At 38.6% G+C, this 18,921-nt stretch overlaps 2 protein-coding genes across 2 annotated transcripts; one reads left to right on the top strand and one right to left on the bottom strand.

Moving 5' to 3' along the window:
- The first annotated feature begins 10,908 nt into the window (after positions 1-10,908).
- lepb (leptin b) lies at positions 10,909-11,596 on the top strand. Its single transcript, XM_026327160.1, has 2 exons — positions 10,909-11,064; positions 11,276-11,596. The coding sequence occupies exons 1-2, from the start codon at positions 10,909-10,911 to the stop codon at positions 11,594-11,596; spliced, it is 477 nt and encodes a 158-aa protein (XP_026182945.1).
- A 1,926-nt stretch (positions 11,597-13,522) lies between these two features.
- LOC113142140 (uncharacterized) lies at positions 13,523-16,360 on the bottom strand. The gene is made up of 3 exons (XM_026326968.1): positions 15,952-16,360; positions 14,342-14,982; positions 13,523-14,137 (listed from the first exon to the last, which is right to left on the bottom strand). Exons 1-3 carry the CDS (start codon positions 15,975-15,977, stop codon positions 13,776-13,778), a joined length of 1,029 nt encoding a protein of 342 aa, XP_026182753.1. The 5' UTR covers positions 15,978-16,360; the 3' UTR covers positions 13,523-13,775.
- Positions 16,361-18,921: the final 2,561 nt, after the last annotated feature.

The following is an 18,921-nucleotide window of genomic DNA, read 5'->3' on the forward strand; positions in this document are numbered from 1 at the left end:
GTGAGTATAACAACAAGCTGCCATTCTGTGTTTGTGGTTATAGGCAGTGTTGCCATATAGAGAGCCATTGAGAAATTCATGCCCGAGTTTGACGGTTGAAGCGTGAGTGGCCAGTGTTTTCTCCGGAGAGACGTGTTGATGTGTGATGGTAGAAAAAAAACATATTAAACTACAAGTGTCTTCGTGTTAACTTCCACTGAGTTGACTGCAATTCTTGATCATTAACCGCAGCGGTGGACGTGCTCCGTCTGCCGCTCTGCTATTCCGATGCAATACAAATTCTGCAACCATCGATGTATATATTCACCGGTGAAGCACAGTTTAGTGTGGAGAATTAGGATTCAGAGAACTGGAGGTGTTTTTTTCTAAATATTAGAAACACAGTGAATGGATCAAGGCAGTACTTGGAAGCAGCGTCGTCTAATTGCAATCACTCAACATCTTACACCATTTTGGACAGTAAAATGTGAAGGATTCCGGTGAGTTTCATTAAGATCGAGCTATGTAGAGAAGTGGAGCCGGTTGATCATGTGTGTGTGTGTGTGTGTGTGTGTGAGGGGGGGGGGGGGGGGGGCAGACGTGCGCGTGGAACCTAGAAGAAGTAACGTTTCTTCTTTTGGCGTGAAATAACCCTTTTACTAGTGCACGCGCATACACGCACTCACGCGCACACATTGGCCACTCCGCAGGCTTTGACTGCGTTATGGCAACAAGTGCCAATTCATGGAAGATCAGGTCATCCACAGCCTGCACGTCCCATCGTGATGCCCCAAAACAAAGATGTTAATCTGTAGGCAGCTGATTTTTACTTTTGAGTTTTGGTGTTTCTGTCTTCATTTGACTGTTTCTTTTTTTTTTTTTAATGTTTTTACCAAGTCCACTTTCCCCTCCTTCCACAAACTGGGCTCCAGTGCAGGGCGTTCACCATTCAGAGAGCTGGTCTCGGCACCATGGACAGCTCGCTGTGTATTTCAGGACCATGGAGAGCGCTCTCCCCATATCCATCGTTTTAAGAGCGATGAGTGGGTCTGAGCCCGTACGATCATCCTTTGCCGTAAAGGTGGATCTACCTCAGCAACTTCTCTACGACTGAGAGCTGAAGGTGGTTCAGGGCCTTAAGAACAGACACTGCGAAAATGAAACAATTAGATTCTGTTAGAGCCTTAGCAGATACACCTCGTTATTGATCAGATTAATAAAAAACCGAAATACCCCATCCTCCATCAGTGTGTAATGTACAATAAAGAATGCTGTATATGGGACAACGCAGGACAAATTTAGAGAAAGAGCAGTAGGGAATGTGACACTTTTCCCCACATATGACGCATGTGGTGAGGTAAGTGTGTAAGATGCCTACGTGTGCAGATGGTCCAGTCTGCTGGTCCCTATCTGCCCTGGGCTTAACACCCATATACAGGGCCCATCCTCCAGATGTGATCATGTGCTGTGGATGCCTCCTCCATACAGACCACAAAAGCCTTTTTTTTTTAAAACCCTTTTAAAGAACTTGTTCTTTACTGGAGCATGAAATTTCATGATGCAGGCCTGCACACTGAATGGATTTACACTCGCAGTTTAGTTTGTCTTTAAATCTATGATGCAGGTTTTATTCAAGTAAAGTTCCACTGGATCTTAAATTTAGATGTATTTTATGGAGTTCTTTTAAGGGTTTATGAAGAAGACAAAATTAATTAATTAATCAACTGTATTAAAAATACAGCTGCAGCTGCAACATGTATTGTATATTTAACTAATTTCCATCGGGGATCAAACCTAAATCTGTTTAGAGTCAATACATTATCAAAATAGGTCTTCATTACCATTACATTTAAATTTCTGAAAAACATAGAATAACAAAATATGACAAAAATATGACAATGGCTCCTCTGTGATGTGAATTACATGTACAGTTTTAGAGTGCAGGTTTTGGAACTAGCTGATTGGAGATATTATGTTAAGGGATGGGCTTGATGTTTGTATATAGTTTAACTGACGTAAACCATTTGAGTGTTCATGTAGATCAGTGGTTTAACATGTTTGCGGCTGGTAGTGGAGTTTTGAATTATTTATAGGGAATGTCAGATTTATTGCTGCTGCAGGAGATGCTGATTTCTGAATGGTACTTTGAACTTGTCGAGCAAAGAGTAGATAAAAATGCAGAAACGCTCATTTTAAGGCATCTAAAAATATGACTAAAACACAACTGGGACGCATACATTTCAAATTTTTACAGTATTTTGGTCAAGTAGCTAAAGGCATATATTTGCACTCTACCACAGGTCAAGACAATTTGAGGAAACAATTTCACACAACTGATATGTAGTTTTTTATATATTTTTATAAATAATTGAAGATACATTACAATATTTTAATAGATGAGATGTCCTTTTAGTGTGTGGACATATACTGTAAGTGCTGACTTTTCTTCTGAGAAAGCAAATTTTAAAGTTTGCAAAACTGTTTGATCTGAATCTAAGGTAAACCTGAGGCAGTTCACACCTTAGTATTATTCTGAGCATGACCATCAGAATGAGACCTTAAACATGGTGATGGTGAGGGAGCGTATATGTGGGATTCCCTGCCACAGGAAGAGAGAACAAATTATGTCTACACCATACCAGATTTCTCATATGCAGACAAGACCACGATCAGTAAGGAGACCTTGGTACTCCTGACCAAAACTAAATCTTGTCTCAGGTGAAAGGACCAAGTGAAGATGTCTACCTGTCAGGTGTATCCCTCTGATCTCATGGCTGAAGACACATTCAAGTACAGGATGGTTGCACACCTGTTTCATCAAGACTGCAGCTCCTGAAAATGTGGAGAGGACAACAAGGATCAAATCATGACCATATTAACCAATACTGTCTTCCATAACATCTGAGTGATCACATCATGGCATTTTTCAACAATTTTCCCAAATTGGAATTAAGGTTCCCTGCTGTTCTGATTGTACTGAGATGTAGGGTGAATCTCCCAACTGTCTCAAAATATAAAAGGACTATTTTCCCAACCTAATGTGTGGATCTCTGAAGAAAGCTCATTTAGTTTTGTCTAAAGTGATCTGTAGACACAAATTTAAATAGTTGCAATTGTAACATCAGGAATTCTCTGTTTAAATTCATCAGTAAAGAGCCTTTAAGATAATGAAGCTACTGCACTTATCGTCTGAAAGAGATGACGTTCTGCTGATGGCACAAGTGTGTGTGATTCTTAAGGTCTATTACTGCTAAAGAAAGAAAATACATGTTTTTCCACTTCTGTGCAAAAATGAATTATGAAAAAATGCATATAATGCAACAGTATTCAGAGAAGTATTAGGTTTCATTCGTGAGATGATCAAACATCATGTTGAAGAGTACATGCAGTTCTTTTTTCCATAATTCAGGACTCATCAATCCCTCATCAATTTTTTTTCTTCTCGAATCTCTGGCATGATCAAAATCTGTGTGAACTTAGAAATATGCGTGACTAAATAATTCTAACAAAATGAAGTGTTTCAATTCACTTGTAAAGATAATAATCTAATTTCCAAATCTATGATCAGATTCTTTTAAATGTGGAAAATGCTGGTATGTAATGTCAGATCTGCTGTAGAGCCGTTTTTCCATAGGTATTTCTCTATTTAAAAAGAATGAATATTCTATAAATCTTGACACCAATCTATATAACCTAAATGTAGCTTCTTACTGACCAGGAAGAAGCTGTATTGGTAGAACCACATCCATCCATTATCTACTGCTTATTCCTATCCAGGGTCGTATGAGGGCTGGAGCCAGTCCCAACTGACATCGGGGTACACCTTGGACAGTCTGTCACTGGCAGACACACAAATTCCCACCTATGGCAGTTAACCTAACCCTAACCCCAACCTGTATGTCTTTGGATTGTGGGAGGAAGCCAGAGTACCTGTCTACACAAATATGGGGAGAACATGCAGACACCACAGAAAGGTCAAGTGGGACCTGAACCTGGAACCTTCATGCTGTGAGGTGACAGTGTTAAGGTAAATTAGAGTTTCTAGCCCAGATATTTTATTTACATCCCATATGTGTATTTCTGATATAGTATTTTTGATGGCATCTCTGTTCAGTCAGGGAGCGTCCCTCAGCATTAACACATACTGTACACCCATATAAATTCATGACATTCAGTTAGACCTGTATCCTGCTATGGGTTTTTGTATGTGTATCTCCTAAGGGATGTTTGAATGAGGCCTTTGGACTCTCAAGTGGATAATGGATGTCACATGGTTAACAGGAAGAACAGTTCAAGCATTTCTGGACAGAAAGAGATTCATGATATGAGTCAAGAAAAAAGGTTCAGACAAATGTGAAGTGTCTGAGTAGGTCACTAATTTTTGATCAAAAGTTCTTTTTAGGAAGCCAAGGAGCAATACGTTTCATCTGTTTATGAAAGGCTGTGGATCCTGACCTTAACATAATGACTGAAATTGTCTTTTGCTTATCCAGAGTTCAGAGAATCTATTTTAGCTGCTGTGTCACATACACACTTGTTTTTGCAGGTGCACAAATTCATTGTTGTTCCTTTTAGGAGAAAATGTATCTTTTTGAGGCATTTCTCCACACTATACATATATTTAACAGGTTACTATTACGATAGATTTAGAGGGCACTGAGGCCACATATTCCTTATTCTCTTTTTTGTATTGTCTGTATAATAAATAGCTGGTGTGGTGGTGATGATTGGTCATTGTCTCTGACAAATTAAAATTGGTACAAATGAGCAGAAGCTTATTATTTTGTTACCAAGCAGAAATCTTACTTTTCGATGTCCTGCATATGTCCCTACATTGTAAACTACCTGCCTGTGAATATTGTTGAATACATCAGATGTGCTGACGTCTCATTTCTTTGTGTAGGTGCTGAGGAAATCACCACTATCATCGTGAGGTCAAATCTTTTGTCCTTTGTGGATCTTTTTGCGGTCTGGGCTTGCTGTTCCTAAGGCAGTAGCCAGGAAGCCCTTACCCCAAAAAGTATCGGCACTGGATTCAGGCATCTGAATCAGATGTTGCTTTTCTTTCTTCCTGATGGAGCAGTGAGTATCTCTCAGTTGTGCTTCACTATTCATTTGTGGTATAGTCACAGTAGTTTGACCTGCTTAGAGATAATTCATAATGTAGTTTATTCAAGATATGGTCAAAGTAAGATGTGGTTTTTGATCAGTGTTGAAATGTAAGAAATTTATCTTCAATTAGGAAACATCTGAGTGGTAAAACACAAGATGTAGCACAACAGAAGTCTTAAACAGAGCAGGAAACCTGAGAAAAAAAAAAGACTTGTTATAGTAAGAAACAGACAACAGCTTTACTACGCCTCAACTCAACAGTGTACTCAAGTTATACGTTACGCAAAATTTCTATCCAGGAGACGTATCTTTTCTACAGTAAATTTTAACATAACAATAAGTACATATAGATTCATTACCGTACACAGATAATGTTTCTTAACGTTTTTGGCCAAAAGACAGTTTTTGCAATAGCAGCATTACCGTACTCCCCATACAGGTGTTATTATTGGGTTCAGTGAACTAAAAAGGATGCACCCAGTAAACAAATGAGGCAAGGGAAAATAAACATGTAGCTTTGGGCTTTAATGCAGAATGTGTTATGTAAAAGTGATTATTTATCCAAACCCATGAGCCTTCACAATGTCTTTTTTATGTCAAAACATGAGGCAGTTTTTGATGAGTAGTTTGCAGTATAGTGGACAAACTCAATTAGGAGCACAAGTTAAATGAGATTATGCAGATGCCCATTATTATAATAGCAGCAATCAACAGTTTCCATCTCGACATCACTGTAGTCTCTTTTTTCACACTGCCCCTTCTCACTCTATCTGGCTTTATATTATTACCTGTTCTCCTGTTTCTGTGTTGCTGAGGTCAGTTTTGTTTTATTAAAACTCAGCCCCTCATTTTCCCTTCAGTGTATCAGCTGTGATTTACATGTTTGTTATTGTGAGCTGGTATTTCCTTTAAAATGAAGATGAAATAAAATCATTGTTGAAGTATTGTAGTGTTGACTTTCCAATATATTTTAATCAATATACTCTTCCTTTGGGACTGACTGCAGTTCTTTAAGTATGCCTAAAGCAGTGACTGTGTATTATTTTCTGACTTGTAATGCTCTTTTTGAGGGTGCTTCACAAAAATGATCACTGATGTTTAACAAAAATACAAATACACTGGTTATTTGTGCCTAAGGGTAAAATTGGTTTTACTGTGTAACTAATCCCAAACTGAATCACTCTTGCTGCTTTGTTGGTGACAATGGAATCAGACAAACTAATATGAGTGACATGTTTTCCAGTAGGGTGGGCCTGTGAATCTATTAATTGACCTAACAAAACTCTGACTGACCTTCAAATTAGAACTAGAGATTCCCAGTTAAATCACAAACATGGCCCACAATTTGCGTGTCACACATCGCCCTGGGAAATAGGACAGTGCACATCCATGTCATCAGATAGAGACATGGGCTGGTGGATACACTTTTGCTCCTCTTCTACTTGTAATGGAGTAAAAATTGGTAACCATGGGCAGAAAATCAGTAGAAAGGATTACTACACCATAGAATATCTGTTCTGTTCTGTTCTCTGAGGCTTTGTGTCTATGTTGACACAAAAAAACATACGTTTTTGAAGAGGAGAAAATTTGGGGTATTTTCCACATTTTCATAATAATTAAAACATACAGTAATTTTTTCTTTAAAAGACTTTCAGTGAAACACATGCAACCATGCAGCTTAGAAGTGCAGTGTTTGGTTTAAAATTTGGATTGTTATTTGTCATTAAGCACCATCTAAAGAACGATAATTATAGATGCATTTTATAGGAAATTCTTGAAGGACATTCGTGAAGAATATTATACATGACATGAACATATTCAAGAAACTGGAAAACTGCTCCTCAATTAAATCTCTGAGTGAATATAGACCTCCATTGGATGGTTTGAGAACTGCAACCAAGAACACAGGCATCACAAAGACAAACAAAAGAACTGAGACCGATTCAAAAAGTGTTCCAGCAATGTTTTCACAAGTCCTAGCTGGAAATAGAATTTTTTATAGCAGGTTTATTTATTTAAACTATCATTTTCATACGGGTAGTCTCCTCCCCATGATGTATTCACACCAGTGAGCAGTTACGGTAAAAAGTGCTAAACATGAATAATTCAATGCCATATTTGGTGTAACACAATATGCTGCCTAAGGACAAGGCTGATATTCTTGGCTTTTGTCCTTCAAAAAATCTGGTCTGTGTTTTGGTTCTCAGGCCTGGTGTTTTCGCCAAACACTGCCGAGTATTTTGTTTCAACTCAATGATGTGATTAAATTTAATTGCCAAAGGTCTGCTTGTAAAAAAAAATTTGAAGTGACTCAGTGAAGTGGACTCAGCAGAAAATAAATCTTGTTCCAGCCATTCCTGCTGCTGGCAGAACTGGCAACTTTATTGTTTTTTATTCGGGCCACTGGAGATGACGCAAAAAAGAAATCATGCACAAGTTCCTGTAGATGAGGTTTTACTTAAAAGAACAACCAACTGTTTATTTTGCAATAACTGTTGAAATATCATAAGTGTTTTAGTCATCAATTCTCTGCAGCTGTATTTGTCCGATACCCCTGCACTTAAAAGAAGTTAGTGAAATGTAATAAAGTAGTACATGACTCAGATGAAATTAGATCAAAATGAAAAAAGGCTGAAAACTACAGCCCAAGATAGTGGTTCACTAATGCATCTGCAACATCTAGTAGAGCTACACATCATATTCACAAGAGGTTAGAAGTCTGCATTCAACATCTATTGCTTTACCTGTCCAAACTCCAGGTTTACATTACATTTAACAGACCAGAAAGACAGTTTAACAAGCAGTTGTGGTCTTGGCTCTGTGAGACTGTGCACTACTGTAGAATCAGTATAGCAGTCCTTGTAGCAAAATGACACCATTTAGCACACTTAGCACCCAACACCATGGCCCCATACTATTTCATTTTATCGACAGATAATATACAAGATTCCAAGTAAAAGACTTTACTATGACAGTATAACTTTAGATGAATCTGTCTGAGGTGGCTGACCCTTTGGAAAGTTTCAATTTGCTGTACAACCATTCTCATTCCTTAGTCATGTGTATTAAACCACAACTATTTCCTCTGCAGACGAATCATCGGCTGTGCTGCACTATTTGTTCCCGAAGATAATAGAGTACTGAAAAATATTTTGCAAGAAGGGGGTTCAGTTGGTGATGGAAATAAAAGAGGGGGTCAAACGGAGTCGGCCATGTGCCATGGCAGCTTACTGGAATTGAACAAAGCAGGCATTCCAATAAATCGCTCCTCCCTAGTTTCCATTTGTGATTCCCTGCATCGTCTATTTTAAAGTATTTCCATCTGCGTTATGTTGTTCCTCCTACATAAAGGAGGCCCAGCTGGAGTGGGCAAATCAGTTTGTGTGGGCAAGCTATATTGTATGCTTCTTGCTCTCCCAGCAAAACCATAGACATTAACTAAAGTTCTGGGACTCTCGTGTCACTGGGTTGCCAACTGTGAAAGTGAGTCTCAATTAGCACTGAGCTTAAAGAGGAGACTGATGAACAAAGAAGAATCAGTTTACTGGAACGCTTCATAGTTCACTGACTATTAAATATAACTCATACACTACCCCGTCTGCAGAAGAATTATGTTTATTTGGCATTGCTTGCAGTTATATAATTGGATTCAAACCTCCTTCTTCAATCTAGTTGAATTTAGATTAAAATGTCAGCAATATTTAGAAGCAAACCACAATCAGAAAGTCACAGGCAAAAAATAGTGAAACTTTTTGTGCAGTTAGAAATTTGAAGTTGTCTTCCAGTGTCTGTGACTGACATTTTTTATTTGAAGTGTAAAAATCCAGTAGTAAACATTACCAGCTAAGAAACAGCTTTGTATATTCAGTATAATTCTCCTCAACAAGCAGCCATCTTCAGGACTGAATATCTTAATTCAATTTACACTCAAACTAAGAACAGCTTTCTGCATACTAAACACAAATTACCATAGGCACTCCCTCAGTATGAAGGAGTCTACACCCTCCAAAAGCTTGAACTAAAACTTTTAATTGTCCACATGAGCAGTAACAGGTTGCCTCCCTGACTTGAGGAGCCCACATAACCACATAGCCCGCATGAGACATGCAACATGCATTTCTTTGTTGTCTTAGTGTCTTAGTCATTATCTAAAAGATATGACTGGACAATCAATTCATGTACCAGTTTGTTTGTTTTGGATTTTCTAACTCAGATGTTGGTTAGTCTGCTGTCCTACAGCTGTGGGCCTCAAAGTCACTAAAACCGGACTTGCCTCCTGGCCTCTTAAATCTCTTCATAAAGTAGGCCAAAGCCTTGCTTGTGTTTTCTGAGGATGCAGGTTTCCCTCATTGTTGCCAAGTCCAAGAAGAATCTTGATAGGGTCTAAAGTCTATATCTAGTCTATAATAATAAGTCTGTCCTGGGTATCTCAGGAAATCACAGCATAATAATAATAATAATACAATTAAAATAATTTGTGTTATATTATTAGATATTATATTATATTATTATATACCAATTAAAATAAAACATTTAAATAAAAAAATGTAAAAGTACTTAATTAGCCATAAAGAACTACCTATGTAAGCTTTAATACATTAAAAAACATGATTCAGATCTGAAGCCACAAGAATCTATTGTGAAATATTAATAGTGAAATTTGTGGAACAACTATTGCTACACGAGGATTTTCTGAGAAAGTGCAAAGAAAGTGTTGGTCCTGAGTGAGAGATTGACCTGGAGTGATCAGTCTTGAAGATAGAAAGGTGAAAATGCTCATATTTGTTGACTTAACTTAGCTCTCATAGTATTGATCTGTTGGTCAAAACCAGGTAAATCCCAAACATTCACTAAAGACGGACGGCGAGAACATTCCTGCAATATGCACCAAACTGGAGACAGTTCTCTAGACAGAGTCAAAACCTTTGTTTTTGGACCATCAGGCCTTTAGACAGAACTCAAAAAACAGAAAGTAAAGCTCATGAACCATGAATGTGTTGTTTCCTTTTTTAAATTATTGCTAGTGTCTTTGCCTCCATAAATGAACTATAATAAAAATAGAAAGAAAACATCACAGGCACCATTTATATCTCAAAGACGACATAACTGCTTTTAAAGATGCAGGTAAACAAAATCCACAGAAGAAACAAGATAATGACTGAAGATACTATATATTTCAAGCATGTGTGCAATAGCATTTACGTACAGTGTATTTATACACATGGACTGTTTGTACTGTGTGGTCCCAGCTAAATACACAGCATACCTACATATTTTCCACTGTTTAGCAGTAACAACTTACTTTTAACATCAAACAACAGACACACAACATCCACTGAAATGCTCCTACACAAAATCAAAACTACGAACACGGGATATGTCAGAGTGACGTGATCTATATTTTTATGGCATTTAGTGTGAATTCCCCACATAATCAGAGCATGTTGAGCAGTTAACCTGTAAGGGTCACGCTCAGGTTAGAGTCGGGGGTGGAGAGAGGAGGGGAATGGACCCAGGCGTTCAGAGCAGCCTATTTATATGGGGGAAACCTCCAAAGAGGCATGTATCATCTCTCTGTCATTCCGTGTTACAGGAGCATAGCCACACGTCAAAGACCACAGGTAAGACTCTTATATGATATTTTACACTATAGCAGATTATTACGGTGCATAATAATACACACTCTTGTCTTTAATATTTAAATTTTAAAAATGTAAAACTTAAAATTCAAAGTAAAATAATTATAGTGAATGTGCAAAGTTTAGCTATGATGTCAATTGTCACATTAACTCATTTCTTTTTTTTGTTAAATATAGTATGTACATCCCTCTGGCCCTTTTCTATGTCTCTCTTGCCGCAGCTCCTGGCCGCACAAGTCTTCCCACAAATGAAGACTCCATCAGAAATACCATATCCAACATAATAAACATTGCGCAGATAACTCTGGTGCACATTAAAAAACTAAGGACAAAGGTATGCACATTGCTTAATCTAAGCGCATTCACAGTGCATTCTAATCAGTACGTTGTAAGGAAAATGTAGGAGGTGTTTCCAGGCTTTTCTCAGGAAAGGGTGAAATATTATCACTTTATCTTATTTGTTGTCATGTAATAGAATAAAACATATCTTTACAGAAAAAAAACCCATTATTTTAAAGATCACACAACATTCTTCTTTTCTTTAGATGCCAGTGGCTGCACAGATACAAGTCACTACACCTTCCATCGAGGGACTGACTAATATCAGCCGTGACCTTGGACATTTGGATAATGAACTACAGAACCCGTTCACTGAGCTCCTCAGCCAGATCCAGGCTGATGTTTCCAGCTTGCAGGGAAGGGTGCACTCCCTTGCCCTGACAATGGGCTGTCCCGTCCAGGCCAGACCCAAGGCGGACACTAGTGACAAATTGTTCCCAGACAGTCAGCTTTACCTGACTCTGGCTAAAGTGCAGCGCTACTTGGACACTTTTCTTCTCAACAAGGACAAACTCAAGGTCTGCTGAAAAAACCACACTTATATCACACTGATACCAAGTCTATACAGAAGCTTATTTGCACAACGAGCTCAGCATTTTGTCTTTCGGGATACTATTTTTCATATTTCTGTAAGTGGAAATCTGCCATGTATTGATGAAAGGCAAAGGAATAATATTCTCAAATTCTCAGTATTAATGCAATAATGCAAAAATATGGTTGCAAAACAATTTGCATGTAATTTAAGTCTTAATTGAGGTGCATATTTTTAAAATATTTTAGTGTTTGCATGATTTTGATTTTTATATTCCATGAAACATCTTAATTGTAGATTTATTTTATATGGCTGGTAGAAGTAGTTATATGATTTTGATAAATAGCTTTTACATAGAACTGAACAGCTATAGATTTTTCTTCCAGTATGCTTTATGGTTTAACCCCTGTTTTATATGTTGGTGTGGGTATAGTATTGTGTGTTAGCTTTATGTAAAGAAAGCTATGGAAAACTATTTGATGGTGTGATGTTAATGATATTTAACATGTGTATTGAAATATTTTACTGAACAGAAACATTAAGCTTATGGCCAATAGGATGTGAGAGTTTTTAAACTGAAGAGCTGTTAGTTATGTCAAAGTTTACAATAAAGATTTTAGTCAATATTTGTTTCCTGTAGAGTTTGTTTGTTTTTTTTTTAAACTATATTTTAAAAAGATCTTATTAATGAAAATAAATCTATTGTTTTTAAAGTCTAACCGACCAGCCACACACAATTTAACCCCTGGAAGAAAAAAAAAAGACATTTTAAAATTGATAGTATTCACATGCTTTCTGAATCTAATGTAAAAAGTGAATAAGAGAATGACTAATATATGTTAAATAATTCAAAAATAATAATAGTAATATCCTGATGATTGTAGACATTAATAACTTTATTATTAAATGATTTATTGAATGCAATATAATTTTCAATTGAAAGTTAAAATAGAATTTTTAAAAATTATTAACTTTTTTCTAAGTACCCATTGTTCTTAATATTTAAGAATCATTCTGTTAAAGAAACTGAGAACAGGAGACTAACCAACAGGTCACCAGTCCATCACCGGGCCACATATAGATCAACAACCTTTTAGGAACACTACTTAGAAGTACATTACTCTTAAAACCGTCATGTAGAGCAGCCTTTGATGCATACACGGCTATAAAGTACAGTACGTGAACACCTTGGCCCTCAAATGTAAGACAAATATGAGTGAGTAGAGGAAAGACTGAGGAGGCTCAAACTGGCATTTTAAGCTTTTTTACAAGCTCAAGAAAAGATAGATTATTGATCAAAATCAGCTAAAGCACACACACACACACACACACACACACACACATATATATATATCACTAATATGAAGGAAACCTATTGCCATTCCTACTGGCTGCAAGGTCTGCCATGTTTCTCTACTTGCTTGAGGCTTGATCCTCCTGCTGCACTCAGTTCAGTTAACAAGGACAAAACAGATCTACCAACAAAAAACCCCACAGCTAACCTCCACTGGACAGACCTTAATTTTCAACTAAGCTGCTCTGCCGTTACTGACAGCTCTGTACAGCTTTAGTTTTTGTTTCTCATGGGCCATTTCAACTGCATCCTCCCATTGTGCTGTCAGTGCAGAAAAATACAAAACAAGCTGTGTTTCTGACAACAACACAAGATCAGGTCAAGATGAGGTAAATTTTGTTTTTTTTTTCCAGTCACTCCCTACTTTCAGCTGCTTTACATCCGGCCTGTTCAAATTTGTTTTCTATCTGACCATGTAAACAGCCCATAGGGAGATGTATTCCACTTAAATATATTTTTGTGTTTCTACTGAAATAAACACAAAACAAAGACAACAACAGGGGGAAGGTTGGGAATGACGCAATTCACATTTGAGCTTTGAGTGTTTTATTTCACATTATGTGGAACTGTATTGCAATTGACAGATCTCTGTCTCATTTTATTAAAACACTTAACATGCAAAACAAGCTTCACATAACGTAGGCTCCACAATCATATATTTAAAAATGAATATAGAGTTGATTAAAATTCATATTTGATTAGAGTCAAAACCAACCAAGTCAACCAAACAAATTGTCTTTAAAGAGGAGAGGAGTAATTTGCAACATTAATCATATAACAAATTAATTAAGGTCATCCAGACCTTTACTCCCCCAACGCTTTACATTTTTGCTTTAAAGGAGGAAATGTGCAGGGACTTCAAGAATTTGTCCAGTGTACAGAGGTATTCTTCTGGGTGGCATCGCATGTGGGCTGCATGTATCGACTCCTTCCACTTCTTGCTCTCCACAGCTACACCCCTCCTCCTCCAGAGGTCCATCATGTTTTCCATGACGACTGAATTGCACAGGGCATCGTTTTCACTGAAGAAGAAGAGGGCTGGTGCAGTAATCGGACTGTTATTGAAAACCTGGATGCTACTTTCATACATGTCTGCTGTGTAGGCTTTGAAGAGCCAGAAGTAAAACATGGCGGCGTTCTTTATGAAGCCCTCTAGACGTGGCAATAGAGTCTTGCCGAGCCCTGAATAACAAGAGGATCAATGATTAATAGGGTTACTGCCTTCTGCTGTCATTATAGTGAACTGAATATCTTTAAACCTTATCAAACAATGTCCTCCGACAAGTTAAAAATAAGATCCCACAAAGAAAACCCCCCAAGACCCACATACCCAACACAGACGTAAGCTGAGTCCTAGTGGGACTGTGGTGGATCACTCCCACTCACCTATTGCCATGTGCTCCAGACTGCCGACCACCAAGCTGTCATAGATGTGCCCTATCACCCTCCGGGCCACACCTTCATGTTTTTTGGGTTCCTGCGAGATGTGGGTGAGTATCTGGGTGAAGGTGTAGCCACCAATGGAGGAGGCGTGGACCAGCACCACCCTCTCTGAGAACTGAGGGTCCTCTAGAACCTTCAAAAGCTCCAGTCCATAGTTGAGCCCCCAGCGAGGCCACAGGAAGTGCATTACACTGCTCTGCACCAGGAGGACATCCATGCCACAGTCCAGGTATAGGTCTCTGTACTTGGCTACCCCCCCTGGTTGGGCACACAGCCAAGAGAAGAAAAGAAGAAGCGGACGGGATGTGGAGGCAAACTGCGACTGGCTTTGGGAGGTCATAGATGTAGGTGAATGTGACAGCAATGGAGCCAAGGAAGCATCTGCAGAGGAGGAGTCACTGAGGGGCAGAGCCGAGGGTGAAAGGGGTAAGATGGAGCTTTGAGAGTCTTTGGCAGAGAGTAATGTCTGATTGCCTGCCCCAGGGACTGATGCACAATAATAAGTTATGCTATTGCTGATCCTTCTGGCTGTGAACTTTCCTCCACTGATTTGTTCAGACATGGCAGCTTCATTCCTGAAGAGACTGGAACAAATGACACCAAAAAGCCAAAGTCAGATTTATTCATTCCACAGTGTCAAAGAGAAGACAAAGTCATTTTATTTTATTTATTCAATATATTGCTATTAAAAGGAAGCGTGACATTTGCAGAAAACTGTCAGTGTCAAGTCACTGTTTCCATGTGGATTCAGGTTTTCTGTAGTGATACAGTTTTACTTTTCCTTTTCCACACAAATATACAAATAACTTGACTCTGGAACATGTTTGCTTTATTAGAATGAATTCACTAGTACAACCTGCCTGACTCATGAGCTTTGATCTGATCATTCAGATTAGACTTCATAATATAAATCTGAAACTAAACACGAAAAATCAAATTAGATATGGTCCTTTTTTTCACAGTTAATGTTACAAACAGACTGACAATCAGACATCAGATCTCATCAGATTATCAATCTACCTATTCATCTGATCTATCTATCTGTATCTATCTATCTATCTATCTATCTATATCTATCTGTATCTATCAATCTATTTGTCTATCTGTATCTATCTATCTATCTATCTATATCTATCTATATCTATCAATCTATTTGTCTATCTGTATCTGTCTATCTATCCATCCATCTATCTATCCATCCATCTAGCTAAAACCGATGCAGTGTAATAAATAAAGTATAATCACTAGTTAATGATGCATATACTGACATGTGTTTTTATTATTGTGTCTACCATCTTTATATCAGTGAGCGCAGGCTAAATAACAACAGCTCTGTGTATAAAACAATACAGTGGATCAAGCCCCCAATAGCGGAGCTGATCTGTGAACCCCCTAACACCCAAGGGCGATGACACTAAAACTATGTTAAACGCTGGTCTCAAGACCGCGCATGTAAGGTTTGCATCAGCTTTACTTTTTTATTTTTTGTTTTACGTTTCAGCAAGTTTCACCTCACAAGAAATGACGTCAGAGCCAGATTTCACGGTGTTTACCTTGTGGACAGCGGAAGATTTCCCATTTTCTGAGCCCAAAAGGTGCGGGCTCACCCTCGTCCTCCTGGATCCTGAAAAATTGACTTGCCTCGGGTGGATGTGCAGCAGCGTCCCCGCGTCGCACCGGCAGAGGACAACCTTGGGCGTAGAGGAAGAGGAACTGACGGTCGTGAACCCGCTTACGTTTCAACGACTCTCCTCTCACGTTCACGCAGTCCGCTGTGAACGCGCACCTTCACAATGCGACTAACCAAGCAAAGCTCGCTCCCGTCAAAATGAACGCAGTCGGAAAACTGCTTTTAAACATAAACAAACAAATAAATGAAACTAAAACAAACATTAATAAAACAGGAGTCTGTTGCCAAGCGCAATCCAAACGGTTAACAGAGGGACTATAATGCCCATTGCAGCCTGAACACAGCTTTATCTGTCCATGTCTTATTTATAGTTCAAAGGACCTCGCAGCCATGGGACCACGGTGTCGACAGGCCGCACTGACCCATCACTTAATCTAAGTGAGGCAATAATAGAACGTGGTGAAATCTGGTCTGACCTACTAATTAAATAACTGCAAGACATGTCAGTGCCACAAGATGGAGTCAGAGACCTGCACAGCCCGCTGGTCTACAGAGCGAAGAGGACTTGATGAATGTGTGAAGACAAAGTGTTGGGTTTGTCATTTTTAGGATTTTCTGACGATTGTATCTCTTCTAAAGTGACTCTGGATTAAATACTGGGTGTAAATCCTCCCCTGGAGAGATGAATATACATCTGTTGTATATTAAACAGAAAACATAAACGGAATTTGTAGTTTACTCCCAATATTTTTTTAGAGACAGACTTTTCCTCAGACTAGGATACTTTATCTAAAACAGCAGCACCATTTTACATTATACATTTTTACTAACCATTTTCACAGTTGCATCCTTCCTAACCTGCCTCATGTCATTCATACACAGGTGTCTCAGCCTTTCATCCAAGCAGCTTAGTGATAATACTGAAACGATCCAGGTGCAGTGTCTGTATTAAAGCTTGAGTCAGCATCCAGTCAGATAAACACATCAAATCTACTGTTCAATGTGTTTTATAGCTCAAAAACTCATTTCTATCTCTGACAAATGTGGAAACCGTTATTCAGCCTTCATTCAGTGGTGGCAGAAGTATTCTGATATTTTAATAAAATAGAGTAGAAATACAAAATATGCAAAATATAGTTTATCTGGTGTATTTCCATTGAACCTGCCTATTTGTTTTCACATTGCACCTTTAAAACTAACATTGTTTCCTGACATCACCATCAGTTCTTCCCAGTATAGCGTGCCATATACAGTATGTGAGCTGTGGTTGTCATGATAACGTTGTGTGTAGGTGATTGTAAAATGTCTGTCGCAGTTGTGATCATATCTTTCCATTCTTTCACATACAGGCAGCAGAAGCACCAGCTGTAGGTCACTGTAACCTCTCACTGTTTTTTCTATCTCTGGATATATTTTCCACAGTAATTTGCACCTTCCCTATCCTGCCCCCACTCACACACCAACACACACACACACACACACACACACATACACTCAACCCTATATTTTCCAGTGCTGCCGTTTTATGTTTGACCTTCAGTATGAACGTAGGAACAAGTTAGACTCTCAGCGTTTGATTCAATTCATGTAATGTGGTTAAGACCTGTTATTTTCAGTTTTATTAATAGTCAGATGGAAAAGTCAGTTTCAGTAGAGTGATAACTACAGCACAGTCCAGGCAGATAAAACTGATGAATAAGAATCCATAAACACTAATAAGATGATACAGCCACCTGCTGAAGGAGCTGAAAAACACTGCATAGAGTTGTGGGAACTGCAGAGTTGCACAACAATTCTCTCTATGGTTTTATCACTGTAATCGATTAATTTGAAGTTACACGCAGTTGTTTGATCCATAATTAATAGAAAAATATGGATTAGTGCCGCTTTAATTTCTCTGTTTTCACTTGTTAGTAACTTTATTGTGTGTGTGAACCTGTGTGAGCAACAGAAACAGTCTAAAGAGATTTTCTTTGCCTGGCTCAGCATGATCACTTTCACACTCAGCCAGGCAGAAAAACCATAACCCCCTAAGCCCCATATGCAATGTGCCTGTGTTACCCTTAAAACTGTCCCCCTCTATACCCCTTATTTCCATCTTACATACATCAACCACCCTCAACCCTGCTGATTTTCTATACATTCCCCACTTCAATACCCTCCCCCTCTGGAAATGAAAGCCTCCATCACTCTGTACTTTCCCTCCCTACAAAACTAACGCTTTCCCTTCTCAGCACCACAGACCACCCCCCTATTGCTGCTGCACAAGTGTCCAGCCTTTCCTTTTTGCATTTTTTCACCGAGACCCCTATTGTCCAAGCAAAGACAAAAGTTAGGAGGGACGAGTGGGGGCAGATGGGGGGAGTGGGAGAAGAAAAAGAGGGGAGGAGAGAGAAGGGAGAATGTGCCCTCTCTGTTCTCTGAGCAGGAGGGGTCCACCCACATCAGGGTGTGGAAATTCCGTTACAGCTTCCTGCCCTTTCTCCCAGTCTTTCCCTGTTACTCATCTCACTCATCTCTGTCACATTTTCTCCTGGTATCATGTTTTTCTAACTGCTCAATAACTGTGTAAAATTACACCAAGCATGGCTACTAATGCTTGAACTTGTAGATAATCACAATCAACACAGCAAAACAGTGGGCTTTTATTTCTACGGTTCTTCAGTGGTTTTAAACGTCTGAAATTAAAGAGCACAACTCCATGTTTAACTTGTTTAACTGAATAACAGAATGAAATATATTTTTGTTTCATACTGTGAATGAGAACTGAAAAACAGGAGGCTTAAACTAGTCCACCTTAGACCGTTTGACCTTTGTTTACAGCCTTTGATTTGCTAGTGAATCTATACTGGGAATTTAGATGAAGGAACATCAGTATTCACTGAAAGCTGTG

This window comes from Mastacembelus armatus, chromosome 23, assembly GCF_900324485.2.
Source record: "Mastacembelus armatus chromosome 23, fMasArm1.2, whole genome shotgun sequence".
Classification (NCBI taxonomy): domain Eukaryota; kingdom Metazoa; phylum Chordata; class Actinopteri; order Synbranchiformes; family Mastacembelidae; genus Mastacembelus; species Mastacembelus armatus.